Source organism: Botrytis deweyae, assembly GCF_014898535.1.
Source record: "Botrytis deweyae strain B1 chromosome Unknown BDEW_020, whole genome shotgun sequence".
In the NCBI taxonomy this organism is placed as follows: Eukaryota; Fungi; Ascomycota; class Leotiomycetes; order Helotiales; family Sclerotiniaceae; genus Botrytis; species Botrytis deweyae.
The window spans coordinates 218,216-242,134 of NW_024066227.1; the positions used below are offsets into that span (position 1 = coordinate 218,216).

Consider the following 23,919-nt stretch of genomic DNA (forward strand, 5'->3'; position numbering starts at 1 on the left):
CCATGATGCGAGTTATATCTTCCACCAGCGACGTTTCTTCTCAGTCTCCTTTCCCTATCCGAAAAAGTCAGCATGCTTTAAATCTCATAACGCATTGAGGATAATACTTTACTTATTAAACAAGGTCGTAAAGGCGGACGCGGGTTGACTTTATCTGAAAGTGGCTGCGGTGATTTCGGGGGAGGCCTTCGTTTCTTGAGGGTGTTTGGGACTCCCGGCGAAGGCTTTTCTTGAAAGTGGACAGTTCTTTGGGGTGATTTGGGAGTGAGTGGTGTTGGGGGCTTGGCAGTGAGTGGTGTTGAGTGTCTGTGAGATCTTGATGATGATGATGGTTGATTTGATGTCGGAAATCGTTCTAGGGATCCTGTTTCTAACCGGACGTTATTCTCTGAGGATCTGGGAATATTTGGTGCTCGAGATCTGTAAGGTCTTGCTGATGAAGGTATAGGTATTGCTGCCGGTTGATGCGATGAGCGCGTTATTGGGACTCCTCTTAGAGATCTTGTTCCCGACTGACTAATGTTTTCTGATGGGCTGGGAGTAACTGGTATTCTAGGTCTCTGAGATCTTGCTAATAATCGTTGGTGCTTTTCATATGCATCTCGGCGATCTTGCGCTTCTAGACTGTGATATTCATTTTCTAACATTCGAGCTTGGAATTGTTCAACTGGCGCATGTATCCTGCTGGATCCGGGTCTTGAATGAGAAGCTTCCGAAATTGGCATCGAGGATCTTTGTGATGGTTCATGACAGATTGAGCCTGCGACGGACTTATGTCTCTGCACTTCGCTTGCTATTACTGTTTGTGGCCGAGCATGCTTGGTTTCCTCTACACTTCGTTGTAACTTCTGATATTCTTTTGTTGGCCGGTAGTGATCAAATTCGGGGAATTCCTTCATATGCGCTTCGAAACTGGTTGTCGTTGCCGCTCTGGGTGGTCCTGATCGGAAACTGTTTTGCGAGGAAGATGATTTCTCTCGCAAATGCGGCTTGGGGGGATTTGCTTGGAGTGGAATATTTTTTGTCTGTGGTCGGACAATATTGGGGCTCTTACCAATTCCCACTTTTATATTCTCGTCGAGCTTGTATTGATGTTTTTGCAATGGCTTTCTTGGTATTTCAAATGCCTTTGGAGGAAATGGATATCCGTAAGTCTTGCGCGTTTCTGGAGATAGATTATTATAGTAATCTGCTTGCTTCTTTGAAAATGTCAAGGCTGGTAGTGGCGCTGGTGGGTCTTGAGAATCTTTTGTTTTTGAATACGACTGTCGAAGTTCTTGTGATAGCCTAATAGGAGGAAGCTCCCTAATACTGGTCAGATCCGCTTGGGGAGACTCAAAGTATCCTCCATTTCCTATGAATGTGAACCAGTCAGTTTCTTTCTCTGATAACCTAGAAGTCTGGGATCTTTCCGTACGTGAAGACTTCTTTCTCGGCTTTGGTATGAAATCAGCAGCGACTTTATATTGCCAAGCTTCAATTTGCTTTTCCTGGTGCGTGTAGGAGTTTTCCATTAGTGAAGGCTTTTTTCTCGGCTCTGGAATGAAATCAGTAGCGACTTTATATTGCCAAGCTTTAATATGCTTTTCCTGGGGCGTGGAGGACTTTTTCTGATAACGCTCAGGTTGTAGAAAGCGTAGTTTGGAGCGTAGCCATGATTGCTTGACAGCCTTATCATTTGGAGCTGGCTTATTCGCCACTTTGGACTTTTGGATTGGATTGGGTGGCATGGTGTGATACAGAAAAGTAGTGGGAAGGAGGGGCGAAAGATCAAGGGTATTACAGGTATGTGGATCTTGCGAAGTAAATGTAGTAAGATAGGTGTGTATGGAGATATCGATGTTGGTGCAAAATTTGATTGATTTTTGAACTTGATTGTTGTATGAATTGTGGGAAAGTTCCCCAATCGATGGAGATGGAAACTATAAGCAAATTCCTAGGTAAGGACTATGAATAGTTGGATTTTCTTGGTGTGTAGTCACAAGAGACCCCATGAGGCTCAAAATAGAGTCGCTTATGACTCCTGAGATTATGGCCATGTGTAAAGTACCCTATGAGTGAACGGTTGAATAAACGAAGAGTTCTTGACATGATGTGCATATGAATCATGTATCGCTTGGGAGTGAAATGTCATAAGTATTACAATTATGAGTCCTGGAGTACGTAGTCGGAGGAAATGACTGGGAAAAATGACTCGGACTGCTGGAATATGAGAAAGAATGAGTTATATAATGAAAGGATAGGATAATTGTGGCATATAGTCCTCAAGTCTTAAACATAGTCACATCAATGCTTGAGAGCGTAATTTACATCCACAGTTTGGATTCAAGGAGATCAGTCTGGGGTTTTTGGTAGAAGAGGTTCCTAAAAAGGTGTGAAAAGCAACGATTGTGTATTTTACAGTCAATCTATATCTTATATCCATGTTCTCAAATACCACACTATCAGAAAACCCTCACATTTCCCATGAAAAGCCATATCCTCGGAGAAAACACAGCATTGACACCACGCGCAAACGGCCATATGCGGAACTCCGTCTTCAGTCTACATTACCGAACAGCATCCGCTTTCTTTCTACCAAAAAGTTAGTGTACTCATTCTGTTTGAATAAAGAATTGATATGTTACCTCTCCAGGATGTTCTCTAGAGACAGAATCTTGGAAACTCCCTCTAATCTGCATCTTTTCGAAGCTATCACCGTTTCGACCATATTTATGCTTTTTGACGGATGGTCTATTTCTTGCGATATTAGATGTTGTGGAGTTTGTGTGCTTGACTTTATTAGGACCTTCAATTCTGGTGATGTCGGCGAGAGGATAGTCCAACGTCATAATTGCACTTGGAGTTTGTGTGATTTCTGGATTTTGAGAATTTGGGGACTGGATCGTGGATTGGAAGATGAGGATTGGGCGATGACGATACGAAGTCTTGTGATTTAATTGAAGTGCTTCAAGTAAGTAGATTGTGTGAGCCAGACATGTGAGAGGAATAATGCTGATCAATGTATGTAGGATTCGACCCAAAGTTATTCAGCATTCGAGTGTTTGTTTCGTTTTGGTTTCTTGAGCACATCTGCAGCAGAAGGAGAACTAGTTATCCTAGAATCGATATTCCAATGAGTCACATTAGGGTTTCCTGATATGAATCATAGACATGACTACTATTGTCGTTGTGAGTAATGGAGGAAATGACTGGACGTAACGACTGTTCAGGATACTGCTTTTGCATGAGAGATGAAAGGGCAATAAGAGTCTTGAGAAGGCATGGAGGCTATCAATATCAATCAATAAGCAGTGAAACGGCCCCTTTGGGCTTCTCCAATTCTTCTAAAGCAACGATTGTATATTATACAGTCTAAAAGTATCCAAAACTCCAGTGATATCAACAACTCGCCAGACTACCTCACCAGAACCTTAATGAAATGCAGCAATGACCTACGCCATAAGACCATTTATAGAACCCTACATCACTAAGCAGCACCCTCCTTCTTCACTGCTGGGCTTCTACCAAAACGATTAGTGTCATTCCTATATGTACGAAAAGAATAAACAGCTTTCACTTCACCTTCTGAGGTGCCGGTTTAGAAACATATGGCTTGCGTTGAGCCCATACTGGCGGTCCCAAATCTCTTCTCGCTGCTCGATGGTCTCGATAACTATGATGCGATTTCCCCCACAAATTAGGCGTCTCACCCATGGGGGTTTGTCCATATGTCGAAATAAGACTGACTGTTGGAGACGGCGGTGCTGGTTTTGATACTTGTCGTTGTTGTTGTTCTTGTTGTTGTTCTTGCTGTTTTTGTACGAGGTATTCATGAGCACTAGGAAAGGTATCTCTGACAAACGGAGACCTATAACTGGCTGAGTCTTTAGGAGGTGGACGTTTGACAAAATCACACGAGGCCTTCTGGTGTGAGGGGAACCAAGGTTGCTCGTGGCATTGAGGGAAAGAAAAGCCAGGGTCTCGTTCTTCTGGCTTTAAGGCACATTGAGTGTCCCGGCCACCCCTGAGTTGTGAAGATGACATTTTCTTTAGATTTGAGACTTCGTGGATTGGATATCAAGAATCAGAAGTGAGGACTATTAGATCTATGGTAATAAAATTGTGTGAGTTCTGGTGCTTAATTTGAATTACTTTGAGTAACTTTGCGTGGAAGTTGGTAATCGTATGTGTGCTTGATGAATTTGAATGTTTTGCTGTGGAAGTTGTACTTCTTGATTCGTTCCCAAAGAGATGGAAATACATTTATATACACTCCATCAATGCGGGCTATGAATCAAATCAGTTACGGTTATGATATCCACAGTCATAAATACAAGTCCTCAAGATATTACAGTCATGTAAAGATGACTGGGGGAAATGACCAGTTCGTTTGTTCATCCCACGCACAGTTTGAAGCCATAGCAAACCAGTCACAATCTTTAATAAATGGTACGAGACTACGAGTCCATTCATGCTATAAAGATCGTGGACTCAGCTAAACTCCCGAAGAGAAAAGGAAACGGTTATTGTTAAGAAATACAGTAGAATCAGCAACTTCACCGATATCAATACCGTGCTCTCATGGAGATATACTCCTGAAACATTGATATATATCATCAAAGCCATGCCCAAAATGCCACATTTACCAGTACATATGTTGTACCACTTGAGCCACGCCTTTCATCGCCGCAGAACAACCCTTTCTTTCAAGAAAAAACTAGCTTTTTTCTCACACTTACCAAGACAAAAATAGAAGGAAAATAAATGAAAATTTCCTCATCTTTCTACTCAAAAGAACGGTGGCAATTCTCGTCCGTGACGGCTCGTAATTCAGTAAAGACGGTCTGTCCTCGTTTTAAGACCAATCTTTGTTCCTTTCGAGAAATCAGGGATTTGTCGCATGGGATCATCTTGTGAGGGTGGCATGATAAATGATTGTTGGGTTGAATCCCGATGAGAGAGTAAAGGCGATGAGGCGGGTAATGCAGAAGATTCAGATGTCGTTGAAAACCCGATTTGACGTGTGCAAAAAGAATGACTGTCGATAAGCATCTGCAGGCAAATCAACATGGGTTTCGAAATTCGAACAGTGCGCTTTGAAGTTGAACTTTGCATTCTCGAGTGATTTTAAATGCTAATACCAAAATTTGTATGCTACTTGTGGCAATTAAATGGGTTATATCGATGTTCGTGGGAGAGTTAAAGGGAACGAGTGAAGCAACGAGTGAACTTCAAAAATCAGCTGTCATTAGGAGTCACAATATAGGATGAGGGGATACATAGCCTTCATAGTTGGCTCCTGTCGAGTTGATGATAATATAACAAATTCGCGAAAACTATGCTATGAGAAGAGCGTGCCTTCCGAATTTCTTGATTTTCCGCCCAAATTTCTGCTTTTAAAATACATATATTACAAAGTGCCTCATAAATTCTCTTCCGCAGTCCGCGCCGGGGTATCTATTTGTAGTTCACTTTTACCTCCTTTCTTATACGCCGACTCTGCCCATTAACCGTTTTGCCATTGGAATTATTGCCCCTTCTCGCAACAAATACCATATTCTGATTTCGTCAAGCTCCGCATTCCACAACTCCGACTAGAAGTACCAATTTCCTTCCAAATCTGTGTTCAACAAACCGTCAAAAAACATCGTATTATCCACTTGTAAATTGGACCAATCATCTATTTGTTGTTCCGGCTCCAACGGTGGAAACTGACTACTCTTAAAGGAAACAATAGGTTGAGCAGCAGACCATGGGCAATTATGTGAATTGTCAAATTCATTCTGCGAGTCTCCCGGTGTCATGTTTGGTATAAGAGACGGAGTCGTATTCAAAGATTGAGCATCGATAGAAGGAGTTGATTGGGTGATATTTGTAGCGGGTGTTGAGGATACAGGTGTGCGTGCTATTGAAATTGTGCCGAAATAAGGGATTGTGAGACGAAGATTTCCACTTGTGCTGGTTGATGCCAGAAGGGTTTTAATAACTTCGACACTTTGGGTGGCCATTACGTCATCTTCTGAAGCGCATTCGCCCATGACACCCAAGACGGTTTCAACAAGCTCCCTGTCAGTTCTTTTTTGGGTTTGGACTGCAATTGTGTCGCCGCCTACTGGAGGAATTTCCAGTATGCTCAAGAGAAGAGTTACGCTTGCCGTGAAAGCTCCAAAATCGACCACCTTGCAACAAAAAGATTTCGTACCTGAGCGTCTGATGGTGAGATAGCGGGATATGATTTCTCTAGATGATTTGAGACAAGTAAATTTACTATATTCGTAACGACGTTCGGTAGCAGCTCGAACCATAAATGGTAAGTGTAAGAATGATTCCAGTTGAAAGTAATAGATTTGTGACATGATTCGATCAAATTTTGCGGCGGAGCTCGGATCTTTACTGACGGTCTCAATGTAACTTGGCACTTCCCACCAAGATGCAGGCATTCCCCTACCAATATTTTCGAGTTTCTCGTCAAGGTCTTGAGTACTGGCAAATGCATGAATATAGTCGGATTGATTTCTCTCGATAATTCCTCCAGCCAAATTTGTAAGTTTTCTGATGAATAGAACGTCATGGTCGATGTTAGGATTGCTAAAAGTTTCTTGAGATAAGATCACACTATCCTCCGCTCCAGCTGGCATGCCTAAGAGTAAACTCAAGTATCTGTCTGCCTGCATCAAACTTCTCCAAAGGTTGACTCCTCCAGGTGGTAAAGGTGTAGTACTAAGCTCTTCGCGTTTATGGAGACCCATAAGCTGACCGATATTCATAGCTCGACGGAATGTAAGCCATGCGCGACGTAAATTCCCCGCATTCATGTGAAACAATCCTTGGAGTACTAGACATTCCAGTCCCTGAACAGAAGCTACAAGTTCGTCATCCGAAGTCACGAGCCCTGACACTGTCGATATGATCTTATCCACTCGAGCTTCGATACTAGTGGTAATTCCTAATAGGCTTGCGTCGTATCCATGAGGTACTTGCTGTAAGCATACAGCCATGTAAAGAAGTATTTGAGCTATCATTGCGGGACTTTCTTTTGCGATGCTGGGCACATTGAATGAATGATTCGGATTAAATGCCGATGGTTCTAGCATAATATGAGCTGAGTGGTTTGTCAAAGAATGCATTAACAACCAGCAATCGGAGAAAGAGCAAAGGATATTCGTAGCTTCCTGTGATGGAAGAAGTTCCATCAGAACATCTTTGATCCTTTCAATCTTCGTTGGTATGCGACATTGCTTAGTTGTCTTTTCGCCACCTGGTTGAGATTTTGGGGTTGTGATCTCAGATTGACTTTCCTTTTCTCGGCGACCTAGCTTCAAAGGATGTGAGCAAATATATCATGTGGGATGTAGAACCACTCACAACAGGATTATCAAAAAGGGAAAGAATAGGTACAGTTGTAGCACTGTCATATCCATTTGAGGCGTTGTTTGCAAATGGTGCGAGAACATCACCAGTACCCATGCTTTCCGGAGTGTGGATCTTAGTCGCGTTATCTTGTTCTTCATATTGTTCCATTTTAGACATCAATTTACCGAGAACAAGCTCTATACGACCAAGGCGTTCACCAAGCTGAGGACCACCTGAAGAGTCATGTTCTTCTGGATATTCTTGACTTATACAAGTCGTTCCACGTGAGAGGCAACCAGAACAAACGCTGACGTTCTCAGAACTCAATTGGCACTTGACTTTTCTTCTTTTGCATTCCCAACAACTTTTAGTTCCTTTTCTAACACGCTTCTTACGATGTTCATCTTCCGCTAGAGCTACTGAAGCTGGTCGAACAGACATTTTGGATAGTGCGTAGTGGAAAGTTCCAAGAAGCTTGAACGTCCCTCGAAGTTTGAATCTTGCAACGAGCACAGGGGTCGATAGCTGGTAGTGGGGAGGGATGTCAAGCTATCTCCGAGTTGCTGGGGTAGGTGGATCTGTACTTTTGCGCTATCAACAGCAACTTTAAAAGTCTGTTTGATCGCCGCAATATAATAATATGATTTGTCTTTTGATGTATAATACGGAAAGAAGATGGGGCTTTTTGAACCTTGGGAGTCTGTCGAAAGTTTTTGAGGGGTTCACATAAAGCAGAGACGTTCAAGGCAATTCCCCCATGTTTCTACCGCCGCATTCCGCCGAACGAAAGTTTCACGTGACCCATCCTTTGATGCATCAAATTTTGGTGGCTCCGCAGCCAAGATCATTTTGTCCAATTATCAACCACCATTCAACAGCTGAACTGCAACGTGCTGACTTGCTCGAGCTTGCTTATATATCACGACATATTTTACATACATTCCCCGATTAAGAATTTGTCGGCCGGTTGGAAGAGCCGACTATTCCGAAAGTCTGTATCTAGATTTGAAGATTTGATGATCAAACAACCCTCAGGCTTTGTCTTTTGGGGTACAAACTATCCCGTACAATACGTGGACGCTTTGTCCCAACTCCTCGTTCACCGGTGTTTTTTGTCTCAGTTTTGTCTAAGAACCAATTGTTAGTGATGATCCCAGATTGATCAGCAATCAATCATGGTTAACACAAAACGTTCCGCACGAGGAGAGCGTGGAGAGTGAGTTAATGGTCAGATCAAACTCACGGGTACCAAACTTGCCAGACGTCGTATACCCCTGTCATGTCAAGCTTGTAGGGTCAGAAAGTTAAAATGCAACAGAGAAAAACCATGCCAAAACTGTGTAGTAAGGGGAAATATAGCCATCACTACTTGCTCATATGCCGAGAAGAATGATGCTCGTTTACCGGGGCTCTCTACTTTGCAACCGGAACAAGAAGATATGAGAGCGCGAATCAATCGATTGGAGAGCTCAATTCTATCTGTAATTTCTAGGGAGAAAAAGAACAACATCTCTCCTCTCCCTCTAAGTCTCGGAGAGAATAATGATGATCATGCCGGTCAAGCAGGTGGCCAAAAATCTTCTGTCGATACAAAGAGTACACATTGGGATTCGATTCTCCACGATGTGAGCAAGAAGATAATCTAACATAAATGCCTCCCTGCTGAAACTTCAAATAGCTCGGAGAAATGAAAGATGCATGGATTGATGAACACGATCGATTCGAGACATCATTGCCACCAGCAACAGCTTCATATCGACCAAGTCTATCAGGGAGTCTTACTGAACCACCTGATCGCGCATCGATACTTGCATCTTTACCTTCCAGGAAAGAGGCATATAAGCTTATTGAACGGTTCTTTGAAAGTTATAACCCTTCCATACCAGCATGTTGTAAGTGGCCACTGACCAGAACTATATCTATACCGGATGGGTGTATCAAGGAAGCTCACGAATAATAAAGATTTGTTACACAAAACAACTTATATGAAGCAGGTGAATTTTCCCCATAATATTTAAAGTCGCCAATAGTTTGGACAAACAGGTCTGATACAAAAGATTTCTTATCTTCAAATACGATTGCATGTTTCAAAGAGCATTTTGTCAGGGATATCTCGTTAGAGGACTGAATTTCAGCAATTGGAACCTCGATTTCGTGAATTTCATCAGCTGACCTATCCCATAGATTAAAAGTTTCTGGGAAGTGCCTCAAAAGGCTCGAATCGTCTGGATTGGTCTATATTTCTCAACCATGTGTTTGGCCCTGCAATCCTATGCCCGTAATAATGACATGCCTCCTGAATATCAAGATACATTAGCGACAGTCATAGACCTTTATCGTATCCGCACCGCCCAGTGTCTCATAACAGCTGATGTCACAAGACCTGTCTACTTGATAATAGAAACCATGCTATGTTACGCTTTCATTGAGTATGCATATGAACGAGATGGTGATATGGGTACTTGGCTTTTATCCGGGAATATTATGCGTCTAGCCCTACAACAAGGATGTCATCGTGATCCGGATCAGCATTCTGGTCTCAGTGTGTATGAGGGTGAAATGAGACGTCGCGTTTGGCTGATTATTACACAGCATGAGTAGGTAACTTTTGTTTGGGGACTTTCCAATCACATAATACTTTGCTGGCCTGGTGGGCGGGAAGTACGAAAGGAATTTACGATGTGTTCCCGATTTTGTCAATTCGAGCATTGGCAATCTTTCGTTACAACTTCTTTGAGTATAAACCTGAGGCTAGCTGAAGTTCTGAGGTGCATATGGTTCATACGATGATTGCCCACACTCAACACCGCATAATGCTAAAATTGAACCACAGGTTACTTTTCTCCGTTCAAATCGGACTTCCAAAATCCATCAAGCTCGCTGAGTGCGATTACAAAGAACCCCGCAACCTGCGCCTAGAAGAGCTTTCCGAAGACATGACCATTCTCCCCCCATCCCGGCCTGATGATGAAAGCACACACAATTGTTACCAACGCGTCCAATCTCGAATTATGCGTGCCTACGGCTATGTCATTGAATTTCTTCACACCGTCGAACCCCAACCATATACCGAAGTAATCAGACTGGACGAAATGCTCAAAAAATACCACGATCAGATTCCCTCGCATCTCCAACTTGGCACTCTTTCTCAAATGGCTCACGAGACCCCATCCAATTTTGCCGAAAAATTCTTCCTTCAAAAGTTTTACTATAAAGCTACACTTCTTCTTCATCGCAAATATTGGAACGCCACACTACCTGGAAACCCAGACGTATTTTGATGGTTTTCAAGACGTATGTGTGTACTATCCTCCATGACTCTCCTAAAAATCCAAGTCAGCATGCACGAAGCGAGTCAACCGGGTGGAATACTAAAAGACTTAAAATGGTGGCATTTTTCCATGACGAATCATGATTTTTTGCTCGCGGCTATGATTATGTGTTTAGATTTGAATACGAATCAAAGAACAGATCCACGGAGTGGGGGCATGAGTTATTGTGCTGTTGCTGAAAGTAAAAAATTAGAGGCGTTGATCAGGGCGAGAGACATTTGGAGGGAGGTTGAAGGGAATTGTAAGGATGCTAAAAGGGCAGTGGATCTTTTGGGAAGTTTGATCAAGAGGTTGACGGTAAAAGTACAAAATAATGTTGTGTTGAATGTAAACCCGGATTGTGTCAAACAGCCTCCTATTGTTACGACTATCAACGAGGCGAATGCGGAAGTGATTGGTAATTCGGTACCAATGTATACAGATATCTCTGTGCCGATGATTTTCGCGAACCAGGACGATAGCTTCAATGATATAAGTATGATTCCAGAAAATATGTTCGATACAGGAGGAATTTTTGGAACCTTTGAGAACAAGTCGATGTACCGGGAGATTTTGATTGGGTGAGCTATACCCGCTCCTAGCTCCTATCAGTGTTTGTACTAGTATACAGTAGTATAACGGTGGTGTGTATTAAGCTGTTAATATGGTAGCTCATATATATAAAGAGGAATTATATTACTTCAATAGATATTCAATATATGGAATATTACTGAAAATATATTGAAATACAGGAATTTGATTTGGAATATATATTCTTATTCTAAAATAGAATGGGAATGGATATTTTTAGTCCAAAAATGGATTAGAAATGGATATTCCTGTATTTCTATATATTTTCAATGATATTCAATATTAAGACAATATTGAATATCTTCAGTGATATATATATTGATATCACATACATGAATATATTATTGAAAATCAATATGTACCACTATACGGATCAGTATACGAAATACGAGCAATACTAGTACGAACACTGGCTCCTATATTCCTATTTCAGACATTGCTGACCAGAAACTTAGGATGCATGGGATCAAATTACTATAGGTCCGCATGCTCTAGGACAAGAAAGGGATTTGGAAATGCGCGAAAATTATTGGCTGTAATGATGAGATGCATATAATTGCTAGCTCCGCAGAATCAAAATAATCACAAATTTGGATGGATTTACTGGAAGTTTCTTTTTATTCATATTATCAATGTAGAATTTTCTTGGAACTTGCAACAGTTCTCCGTCTCCGTGCCTTTCCTAGAAGAACCACAGACTGAAATCGAATCCGCTCTTTTCTTTCTCTAATAACACACAAGATTCTGGATTGTGGCTTACAGGTGAGCGGAGTGATGGTGTAGGTTTCGATTAATTCTCTGGAGAGAGCAGGAGTATTGCTGCTTGATATGGATAAACGAGAGGGGTAAATGGGCAAATATGGATGTCGGGTGATCTAAGAAATTGGTAATGAAAGAGGTCTATGACAATGAATATTATGAAAATGACAATGCGCAATCAATTTGGAAGACGACAACAATTGAAGTCTTGGACGGTGAAATTAAGCATGATGCCAGTTTTTGACCGAGCGTCAGGTTATTCAAATTTGTTCTCTCTCTATCCAGTAGCCCTACTGATTTCAAAGCAAACGTGGTTTTCTCTCCTGCCGATTTTCCTTGTCAAGTTTCAATCGATAACGAAACAGTAAAAGTAAGAGGAGTCTTATATACTCATACTTTTTTCTCATTCTATTCGCTTTTTGGATTTGGCTATGCGTACACAATACTTGCTCGGTAACCTGTAAAATGCGTTAGCTAAGCTCCAATCAGATTCAACAAATCAAATATAACGATTTCAGTTGTACTTCATAATTCTTGAAATCTCAATCAGACGAGATTCTGCGGAACATAAGAGACCAAGTGTCTGAGAGATTCCATCACGGATTACCATAGGAAACAAATCCGAGTGAGAAATTATGGCCGGTGGAAAACGTATCTAGTTCTGGGAATTTATGGAAAAGCAACTCTGCTTGTGTGAGACCCAGAGCATAGGGCATAGATGTAATTGCAAGTGTACTTTTACAGTATGACTGACACCGGTGAAAAGTGTCATTGACGACGAGGCAAACGAAGCGATAAAAATGAATATGAGCGACCCGGAACTTTCGTCCTAACTATCGCATGTAATTTTCAAGGATTTTCGCATCTTTTGACTTTCGGAAATTGGGTTCAGGAACCTTGGGGTGGCAGCAGCAATAATCATCCGCGTGCTTTGATTAGGTTCTGGCAGATGAGGGGTTTATGTAGTATGTACACATCGCTTGACTTGTACAGCTTGCAGATGCAGTGCTGATGATATAGGATCCACTCATATGTTCTGGGGGACTCAAGCACGAAGCTTTCCATCTCATTTTTCAGCTCCCCAGCTCTCAGTCCTAACTTCGCTTGAAGTTTAAACATAGAGTTCCAAAACCCCGCGTCCTTTTCCACACACAACAGGACTATCTGGAGACCATGTCAAAGCATAGGAAATTAAGAGCAACCATTGATCAGATTTTCATGAGAAACTTTTCCCTCTTTCACGATCAACACTAGTCGAAACAACAGCTAATTACCTGCTGGATAGAAAAATTCTCAAGCAGCCACACTTTGTTTCAAAAAGCTTAAAATCCTACCATCGTGAAATTGAAACTTCTCTTAATGGCCGGCCAACGCCGTTGTAGACACTTTGCCACCAAAAGCCAGGCAAACAAATGGTTAATCGGATAAACGGCACGGGATTTACCCCATGACTACCGAAGAACGCCCTTTAGCTCGCCAAGCGCCGGAAGGATGATTACGCGCTTGTAAAGCGCATGGCAGTTATGACGATTGTGGACCCTTTCGATCCATTTTAACGGACTTCCTGCCTGCTTGGCGATACCTAGAGCGTGTGTCACATCGCTTTTCAAATGCGCATCGGGATTAACCTTAACAGATGGGGAATGAAAACAATCCGACTTACTTTCGAACTGGCTTGACTTTGATAGATGGAACTGTTATGACTCTACCTTTGATGCAGATTGGAAGTCGAAGACGTCAACATTGAAGACAAGAATCACAACTAACTAACTAGTTTTGTGGAAAGCTGTGACATTATGCCCTAAGGTGCCAGTTTCGGGCCTCTACGTAACCGAAAAAAGCGGCGGAAATTCACCACCATCCAAAAGAACTTCAACGACTAAAACTCTTCTTGATATAATATTAAATGATAAAAACATCTGCTATCAATACAAAGAAGACTCAAATTTTCGTATGCTTTTTTCAAATTTCAATATTTAATTTGAAATGAATTTGTAATCTATTAAAAAAGACCTTTAAAAGGGTACTCAATTTCCGCCACTTTTTTCGGTTACGTAGAGCGGGCGCCCGATGTGGCCCGTGCACTCAGCAAGAACATTAATAACTTCAAGAATAATATTATAAATAAAGGTCTTATATTATATTTAAAGATGAAAATTTATAAGAAAAGTAATAATAAATAAACCAAGTATATTTCCAAGACTTTTTTATTGAAAAAGAATTAGTAGAAGATTTTATAGATATATTATATTTCATACTCTAAAATCAGAAAATAATTATAAACAATTTTAATATAATTGTTACAGAACAGACAGGCAGAATCAGGAATCTATATTCAATAATACTAAGAATAATAGATACAAAATGTAAACTAAGATGTAGTTTAAAAAGTTATAATATAGAATCTTTCAATATAAAGATATATAGAGTTTTTACTTATAAATTAATCTAATTGGATTTAGCTTTATTACTTATCAATTATATATATTTATATTGTAATATTACCCCCCTCCTTTAAGTCAAATTTCAACAAAATGACAAGTTACAATTTACAATCTTATAGATAGATAGTTTGAATCAGATAAATCCAGACTTATCGGAACATCTATAATAAAAGTTACAAATCAATTCCTATATACCTTCTAAATAGCTAGCAGATTCTTTAATTGGCTTATTATAACTAATCTAGTGGATAGTATACTTCAGGCAAGGTTCTCTATAATCTCTTCTTTCCTAATAGAAATTTAGAATCTCAATAACTTTGAAATACTCTAAACTATTGATTTTTATAGAAAATAATAGTAGATTACACTACCCAGAAACAAAATCATTATATACAAAATATAGCAAATTGATATAAAAAATAAAATAAATTCTTATAAAGACAAGCAGTTTTAGTTTATAGATATAGAGACTTATTAAACTCAAAATCTCAAATAACCCAAAATTCTTTTAATCAAGTTTTTTCTATAAATATAAAGTTTTAACATTTCTAATATTCAATTAAACCAGATTATTAGGGGTATATCAATAAGCAAGAGAATAACAGGAATTAATATTCTTCAAATATCAAGCTTAACTAGTAATTAATTTTATCTTCAAATATAAAGAAATAGTTTCTATTTTGAAGACAAATTCCTTAATATTTTTTATAATAGGGCAATTACTTTTGAATAGAAATGATTCAAAGTTTAGGCAAAGGTGAAATCCGTAATTGGAAAAGAACAGAATTATTCGGATATTCTTAGACTAGATATTATTAATAGAAAACTCAGTAAATAAAAATTACTCTATCTAATTATTTTATAAATAAATTATATATAATCTGAAATATTGTTTTAGTATTATATTAACTCTTTTAATTTATTTATTAGTTTTGAAATAATAAGTAATAAAAAGTTTAATAGATATTTCTAAATATTTATAAATATATTTCCAGAATTCGGATATAAATTAAATTTTATAATCGAAAATAATTATTAAAAACAAATTATAAAGCTTCTAAATATTCTTTTAAAACAAATAAGCAACTTTTTAAAATTATAAATACTACAATAAAACAGAAAATGCTTTATTTTAATTAAATAATTAATTATTATTATAATAATATTAAAATCAATATTTTCAGACAAATATATAATAAAATCTATCAAAATATTTTACCAAACTTTTTATAGAATCAGAAATGAATAAAGAACTTCTTTCTGATTTTTATAATTTGAAATAATATAATAACAATTATAATAATTACAAATCCATTATATAATATAATTATAATAATTAGGCTAGTAATAATCTTAAAATAATAATTCGAAGATTTGGGTATGGTATGAGTAATCAATAATAGGAAACTTATAATATAAATAAAATAAGTAAGTTTTTAGGGAATTATAATTAGAAATATATAACTTTTCTTAATAATACAATAAACTATTGTTTTCAGAATATTCAACAAAAATAATTTTCGAATATTTTAGAAATTCTTTTTATAAGGATTTTAAAATAGATTTGGAAATAGGGTTAGTTTAATAGTTTTTTTAGAATAGGGATAATAGATTGGCAAATAGGTTTAAAAGAGTTTCTTGGTTCTTTAGGAGTATTACAAAATCAAATTTTGATATAATAAGCAGAAATTCAGATTTAGGTATAATAAAATCAAAAGAGTTAACAGAATTAGAGTTTTTCTAGTTTTGTATAATAATAGCAAATTATACTTTCTTTATAATCTTAACTTCTTTTAAAATATCAATAATTAGAAATAGATTAGAGTTCAAGTTTTCTTTTTTTAGAATAATTTGATTTTAATATAGGAAATATTCATTTCCTTTTTTAAGGAAATTCTCTAATCTTCTGGTTAGAGTATCAGACTTGATATCTAGCTTTTTGGGGCAATAGATAATTCGGAAGTTAAACTGGGACAGGAATTCAGATCAGCAGGCTTAACGGCGTTTTGCGGGGAAAATACATCTTTCCAGTTTCGGAATTCAGGTAGGAGGTTATTCGGATCGAACTCTTTCTTTTTATTCAGAATATCATTAATCTGTTCAATAGAGATCTGGAACATTTCATATTTTCGATAAGTATATACAGAATAGGCTTTTAGGGAAATTACAATTACATCTCGATTCTTAAAATCTTTAAAATAATTAAATAAATATACAAATCGGGTTTTTAGGGGAATATCAGATAGAGCTTTTATTCAAAACAAATAAAATAAAATATTACAGAATTTATAATAATATATACTATCGAATTGAAAAAAGTTTATTACAAAGTCAATACAAAATTTTTTTTTTTTAAACTAAACTATACCTAATATTATAGGATAATAGATTAATTCAATTATATACAGAATGATTTTTTTCTTAATATGATTATTGATTCTAAATTTAATATAAATATAAAATGTAATCTGGTTTTTAAATAGAATTTTGTTATCGAATTTAATAATTTCAAAAGTAGTAAATAATTTATATTCAAAAATCTTTTGGAATAATATTCAGTTTTGATTAGTAAAAACAATCTCTTCACAATTACTATTTACTATAATATAAATTAAAAGAATATTTTTTTCTAGAAATAAAGTAATAAATAGGATTATTAAATCTATATAATTATTTAGTTTATCTTTTAAAAAAAATTTTTAAATAATAATAATAAATAAATGGAGTTTATATAAAGGATTATATTAATAATAATTTAAACTAAATAGATCCTATTTCCCAATCCCAATGAATTAATTAATAAATGAAATAGGAATTAAGAAAAAAAGCGAAACAATAATCAAATAGATATTCTACCCCTTAATAGACTTTTCAGAATAATATTGTATCAAGGCTAATTAAAAGTCCCAATTCTGAACTAGATAGGGTAAGTATCAGGATATAGACAATAATGAATAAGATATCTAATAAAACTACAGTAATAACATTCACCATACTCTTTTCTAAATAAATCCCTATTATTAATTCAATATTAAAAACTAAGATTTATTAGATCTTTAATAAAAATAAATACTAAAATTAGTTTATTAACACAAATCAAAACAAATATAAATATTCTAATAAACAAGGAATAAAAAGCAATTATTCAACCTTATTTCAAATATCTATAACAGTTTTCCAATTTTTGATAGAAAGCTATATAAATATTAGCACTATAGATTAGTAATTTAGTAATGATAATCTAATTTACCAAATTATTAAACAAACCTTATTCCAATAGAACAATCAAAATCATATTATTATTAGCTATTCCTACTTCCAGGACCAATCATTAGAACTCAATATAGAAAATATGAAATGATTGGTTCTATTAATAAAAGAATATTAATTGCTTTTGAACTTCAGCAATCTTATTTACATTTCCATAAACATATTTCAATATTTCTAATAAATCAGGGTAATCCTTTAGACAAATAAAGTCTTCTTTTATATTATAAAAACAAATCTAAATAATAACAATTCCAAAAAGTCTTCCGATAACATATAATAAATAGAAATAGGCAATAATAAAGTAATTAGAATTTATATATATCTTATTCTGGATTTATATAATAAATTAATCCAGGTTAAGTTTATTACTATCGAATAATATAGAATCAGATAACTTTTTATTTAATTAAAAAATAATAATAGGCAGGGCGGGTAATATAGGAATAATAATTATTTCTCCAAATATTTTATTAAACAAAAAACTAATAACAAAAAGTTTAGTAAAAACAAATTCGGCAAAACAATTAAGCAAACTAGTATTTTGTATAACGATTTATTTGTATAGAAAAACTTTGATATACCTTTCAATAAACATTTCCAAAATCTTATATTTGAGGAATAAATTAATCTTTTTTAGTTTAGTAATATATATAGTTACTAACTAAAGATATTAATATTAAGCTTAAAAATCCTTTATTATAATTATACTGAATTTAGAAATATCCTTTGGGTGATTGGGTGGATATAGAGTAGACATTGTTATTTGCAATAATATTAATAGAAACTACATAATATCATGGGGTAGATAGGTAGAATTAGGAATTTATATTTGATGGTATTAAGAATAATAGATATAGGGTATAAATTAAAATATAATTCAAAGAGCTATAATACAGGATCTTCCAATATAAAGATATACAGAGTTTTTACTTATAAACTAGTCTAACTAGACCTAGTTTTATCGCTTATCGGTCACGTGTATCCACACCGTGACAATAATTTATAATTAAAAATATTATTAAATCAAAAATTCAATATTTATTAATAAAATAAAGATATATATAAGATTTCATATCAATATAAAGAATATATTATTTATATTTATGAAATTCCTAAGTATTCGATAGTTAATTCAAAAAACATGTGAAAACTGTGAGAATTCTCAAAATCCTGATGTTTTGATTGGTCAATAAGACCCTGTTAAGCGAGGGCGCCCGAAGTTAGCACCTTAGGGGGAGGGGGGATAGAGTTTAAGTATTGAGTACAAATCAAAGAATCGAAATGTTAAAAAGCGGGTTCGTGGAGACAGCACATTGAAAGTCCCCAAAAAAGGTCTGGATCGCTAGTGTTCATCCCCGACACATATTTTCGATTTCAATACAAATTGATCGAGTTTCGAGTTCTGGATAGTCCTAAATCCGAGCAAGCCTTCTCTGGTATGTATCTTCGGAGTCCGCAAAAGTTTCCGGACGGTGACACGATCATAAGTGAGTCGTGAGTGACGGTGGGTTTGATGTGTATATAAGAACAACTTGTAATCCATCAACTACCTTAATCGCATCATCAGATTCTCTACAGACAAAGGGATTTCCACCACCTCAAAACTCCTTTCAAAATTCATCGCAATCATGACCGGTATGAGAGTTGCTCAATTGTTGGAGCAAGGAAAGCCTTTGAAAGTCACGACAATTGAGAAGCCAACTCCAGGACCAAAAGATGTTCTCGTCAAAGTCGAGGCCGCTTGTCTTGTTCCAAACAGTGCCAATGTCATAACAAAAGGTCCAGGCCTTCATTTTGCCTTGCCGGAGTTACCAAGTGTTTTCGGTTTGGATGCTGCCGGTGTTATTGAAGCTGTAGGAGAAAATGTTGTTGGGCTAAAGGCCGGGGATCGAGTTTATGTCGACCCGTACACAACTTGTAGCTCCTGCAAACCATGTCGAAAGGGTAAGTCGGGCGGAATACCGAGCATCTTTGTGTTTTCTGCTAACGAATAGCAGGGAGGAAGGATTTATGTGTTTCGGCATGCCTACGTGCGTACTTCGGAATTTCAACCCCAGAAGGAAAGGTACTTCTTAACCAGTATCCCATCGGTTCACTTTCACAATACTTGTTGTCACCTGATGCAAATATTTGCGTGATCCCTTCCTCGATCGACATCAACACCGCAGCTCGATTTGGCTACATCGGTACTTCGTACGCAGGTCTTAAAAAATGTGGAATGGGACCTGGAAAGACACTTGTAATCAACGGTGTGACAGGTACTTTAGGATATGCCGCCGTAGCGATTGCTCTTGGTTTCGGTTGTACAAAGATTCTGGGCATCGGACGCAATAAAGAACGTCTCGCTGAGATTGAAGGAATAGCTACGAAGGGACGTATCGCTGTCCGTTCCACTGAAGATGAGGGAGATCTCATCCAATGGATTAAGGAACAAACGAATGGATCAGGTCCCGATGGTCTTTATGATTGTCTTGGTAATGGAGGTGATGTAGACGGTACCGCTAAACTGATCAGCGCTGTGAAGCGTGGTGGAAGAGTAGCATTGGCTGCTGGTGGAGTAAGCGGTGACATCACTCACACTTATGCCGAACTCTTCATGCGGGACGTTAGTGTTAACGGGACACTGTGGTTTACCAGCGAGGAGATAGATGAGTGCATCGAGTTGATTGGAGCGGGAGTCATTGACTTCTCATTCCTCAAACACAAATTCTTCTCATTGGATGAGGTCAATGATGCGTTTAAGACTGTAGGAGACCGTCCTGGTGGAGCATTGAATGTTATTGTACAGCCACAGGCATAGAACCGACTTCACAGAAGAACGGTTTAGATAGAAGATAATACAACGCATTTATATCTCCCTTAACATTCATCCTGATTTCACAAAACTGTGTCTGTCAGAACTAAACCTCTTAGGGGTGCTTAGTCAGAACATAAAATCAACCCCATCCCTACGCACATTAGCCTCCCACTTTAGCTCACGAAAAATACCTCATGGAAAAGCGTCTTCGTGCCGTTCAATTTTGAGATAAATTTTCAGCACAAAGGTGTGGGAAAACCCCATTTCCGATTCGCTAACCTAAAGAGAAGATATCGTTCACAATAAACACCTTGCCCATTCATCTATTACCATCATGAATTGTCAGTTTCATCTGCACTAATCTGAACCTGTCCCAAGTACAAACCACAATGAAACCATTACCATTGCTTACAAACTTCTCTCTATCTAGGATATTATCTTCAATTGCGATTTGTTCATCAATCCAGGTCGATCACTTGGAATATAAGAACGTTACATTCGGCTTTATAGTTAAGCATTAGTAATATCTTAGATGTTTCAATTCGTGGCTTGAAGTTGTTTTTATCTTGGCTATGTCTATAGAGAGAAAGCGGCGAAGGACCAACTCCTCGAATTTCTTTTATACATATCTGTAGAGAAGAGAGTGTGTGTATTGATTTGAGAAGGATACGGATGACACAGTACCTACTATAGTAGATCCTAAATAACAATATTGTGTTATATTTACTAATTTAAAGAGCTAGCTATTATATAACAAAAATAGGCCTTAAATAAGGGTTACCGAAAGAGCTAGTCTCTTTCACATTCGCTTAGGTTTAGTATAATGGTTATTGAATTGAAGTCATTCACCTACGTTCATACAGTTTGTGCCAGGCTCTGTGCGCTTCTTAAAAATGTGTTGTGAAACTTTTATATATGTTCGTAAGAGAAGTTTACTGATAAATGGTGACCATAAACATATCAATGAACTTTTAATAATACCTTTGCTAGGATACATAAGACCGAAGACCGCAGAGATGAACAAAATGTATGTGAGCCGGCCAGACGTAGTCATTGAGATATTCTCTTGACTGAATGTCTGGCCCAAATGTAGCTCATTGTCAGTCGACGCTACAAGAGTCTGATTGGCGAACCAAGCTTGCAACATCATACAATGATACGGCAATTCTCTATAGCTCGTGAACATTTTTAATAGGTTAGAGTATCCTCACAGAACCGAAAATGATTCACTGTCTCACTAGCGTCAATCTTCACGACCGCCGCATCAATACAACTTGTTATATAAACTTGTGTAAAGTTCCCCTTGCAAACAAAACAATCACATCAACGTCATGGATTCCCCCGACATCAACGCTGCGATGAATGCTCCAAGCGTTCCAGTCCTTTCGACCTTCCCCAAATTTCCCCTCTTCCCTAAGGAAATTCAAGTTAAGATATGGTTCCATGCCCTTCCAGACGGACGAATGTTTTTTGCAGGTATATACGGAGTATTTCCCCATCCACAGCCTCATCCACTGTATGATGTGAGTCCAGAGTCTCGCGAAGTGTTTCTCAAACATTCCAAAAGACTCCCTACTCATACCGCGGGTTGTGTTTACGCCGAATGGAGTCAAGATCCCATCTTTTACAGTCCATTAAGAGATACAATCGTTTGTGAATCCGACTTGCTACGCACGTGCTACTTGCATACCTCCAAAAAAACACTCCTCTCCCAAGATCTGGCTTGTTGCGACGAGAGGAAAAGGTTTTTCGCTGCACTTCGTCACATAGGCGTTCTAGCGGATTGCCAACAGTACGCTATCCCCGATGGAGATTGCAGTTTCAATACTATTGATCGTTTTTTGATGTTGAGCGATGGCAACATGTCTTTCTACGCACAACTCTTCACAGATTATCCAAGGCTTAAGTCTTTCAGTTTTGTGATTGGATCCGAAGCCGTCCAAAAAAAGGCCAGAAAAACTTCGAAAATGCGATCTGCCAAGGCGAATTACTCGGAAGAGGCAATATTGGAGGAATTCTATCAAGAAAAGATGGAAGAGACACGAAATGTTGTTGAAAAGTGGAAACAATTGCATCCTGAAGCAATCGTTCCACAAATTGAGATAGTTTACGCTGCCGCGGACACATTTTCAGAATCAATATCAAAATGAGATAACGGGAATATGATTGTTCTTCAAGGAGACTTTTACCAGAGATTATGAGATTATATCAATGAGGTGTTGGGACGAATTTGGGACTGGTTGGGAAAACAATCATGGTGATGGTGTTGTCACATGCGAGTGATGGGTCTCTTGGGAAATTGTGGAAGCTATATCAAGAAAAGCAAAATACAAGCATTCTCTTTCTAGAATTCCGTAGTGAAACTTACGGAAGTTCTGTGACTGTCCAAATATTTGGATGACCTTTTGACAAGTGAGTGATTCAACAATCGATATCGAATCTGACTACCTACACAAGCCTTTACGAATTACCAGCCGGACAAAAGACTTTCTTATACTTAGCATTGATCTACAACTCAGAACTCCAAGAGAATCAACATGCTAATCTCACATTAAATCTACCGCAGAGTTTACGCATAGGGAAATACGAATCCAGCCCATGGCTGTCAAATATTACACTCATGAACTGGAAAGGAAGCCAGGCAGTTGATCCTCGATTCTGCTCTCCTGGTACTTTCGAGACCGGGACGGGTGGTAACTCTTAACCTTAGGGCATGTGAGGTATGGGAGGGATATGATAATAATGAGGAGAGTTCAGCCAGTGATTTATTCCGGAACATGAATTTTTTATTTGCAGAGATGTCACTTATACACTCTCTACGTAAGCAAAAAAACAGGCGGGAATTGATCATCATTTGAAAAACCTTCAACAACTAAGATTTCTTTTTAATCCTAATATTAGATAATAAAAACACTTGATTTCAATATAAAGAAGACTCAAATTTTCGTTTGCTTTTTTCAAATTTCAATATTTAATTTGAAATGAATTTATAATCTATTAAAAAATACCTTTGAAAGAGTACTCAATTTCCGCCTGTTTTTTCGCTTACGTAGAGACACTGTAGCTACCTATCGGCTATTCACAATATGGCTAACCACCCTAATAAGGTTACATGTAATTCGCAGAATTTATCGATATAGCCGACAAGTACCTCTACTTTATATTTCCACACGTGTAATTTATCCCAATATCTTTCTCCAAATGAAACTTCATCTCCTCATCCTCGAAAGCAGTGTGATTTAGATGCAAGAAGGTCATACATGGTATAAAAGAATGAGAGATAGTATCCCTCAATTAGACGACGACATTTCAGCCTACCGCATGCATTCACCACTATCAAATATCAATATTCTTCATCTTAACTTAAAAATATCAGATAACAATTTCGGTATAATAACTACACTCAGATTCT

The 23,919-nt window shown here is 37.4% G+C and overlaps 7 protein-coding genes across 7 annotated transcripts; 4 read left to right on the top strand and 3 right to left on the bottom strand.

Annotated features, from left to right (window-relative positions):
* Window positions 1-77: 77 nt before the first annotated feature.
* Window positions 78-1,730, bottom strand: EAE98_007997 (uncharacterized protein; the record flags this gene model as incomplete). Its single annotated transcript, XM_038955620.1, has 1 exon — window positions 78-1,730. The coding sequence occupies one exon, from the start codon at window positions 1,728-1,730 to the stop codon at window positions 78-80; it is 1,653 nt and encodes a 550-aa protein (XP_038807914.1).
* A 1,825-nt stretch (window positions 1,731-3,555) lies between these two features.
* On the bottom strand, window positions 3,556-4,026 carry EAE98_007998 (uncharacterized protein; the record flags this gene model as incomplete). The annotated part of the gene is made up of 1 exon (XM_038955621.1): window positions 3,556-4,026. One exon carries the CDS (start codon window positions 4,024-4,026, stop codon window positions 3,556-3,558), a length of 471 nt encoding a protein of 156 aa, XP_038807915.1.
* Window positions 4,027-5,576: 1,550 nt separating this feature from the next.
* EAE98_007999 (uncharacterized protein) lies at window positions 5,577-7,776 on the bottom strand (the record flags this gene model as incomplete). The annotated part of the gene is made up of 2 exons (XM_038955622.1): window positions 5,577-7,298; window positions 7,348-7,776. 2 exons carry the CDS (start codon window positions 7,774-7,776, stop codon window positions 5,577-5,579), a joined length of 2,151 nt encoding a protein of 716 aa, XP_038807916.1.
* A 305-nt stretch (window positions 7,777-8,081) lies between these two features.
* Window positions 8,082-10,616, top strand: EAE98_008000 (uncharacterized protein; the record flags this gene model as incomplete). The annotated part of the gene is made up of 5 exons (XM_038955623.1): window positions 8,082-8,960; window positions 9,014-9,227; window positions 9,356-9,378; window positions 9,520-9,932; window positions 10,169-10,616. Exons 1-5 carry the CDS (start codon window positions 8,775-8,777, stop codon window positions 10,614-10,616), a joined length of 1,284 nt encoding a protein of 427 aa, XP_038807917.1. The 5' UTR covers window positions 8,082-8,774.
* A 33-nt stretch (window positions 10,617-10,649) lies between these two features.
* EAE98_008001 (uncharacterized protein) lies at window positions 10,650-11,231 on the top strand (the record flags this gene model as incomplete). The annotated part of the gene is made up of 1 exon (XM_038955624.1): window positions 10,650-11,231. One exon carries the CDS (start codon window positions 10,650-10,652, stop codon window positions 11,229-11,231), a length of 582 nt encoding a protein of 193 aa, XP_038807918.1.
* Window positions 11,232-19,338: 8,107 nt separating this feature from the next.
* Window positions 19,339-20,510, top strand: EAE98_008002 (uncharacterized protein; the record flags this gene model as incomplete). Its single annotated transcript, XM_038955625.1, has 2 exons — window positions 19,339-19,654; window positions 19,708-20,510. 2 exons carry the CDS (start codon window positions 19,339-19,341, stop codon window positions 20,508-20,510), a joined length of 1,119 nt encoding a protein of 372 aa, XP_038807919.1.
* A 1,328-nt stretch (window positions 20,511-21,838) lies between these two features.
* On the top strand, window positions 21,839-22,657 carry EAE98_008003 (uncharacterized protein; the record flags this gene model as incomplete). Its single annotated transcript, XM_038955626.1, has 1 exon — window positions 21,839-22,657. One exon carries the CDS (start codon window positions 21,839-21,841, stop codon window positions 22,655-22,657), a length of 819 nt encoding a protein of 272 aa, XP_038807920.1.
* Window positions 22,658-23,919: the final 1,262 nt, after the last annotated feature.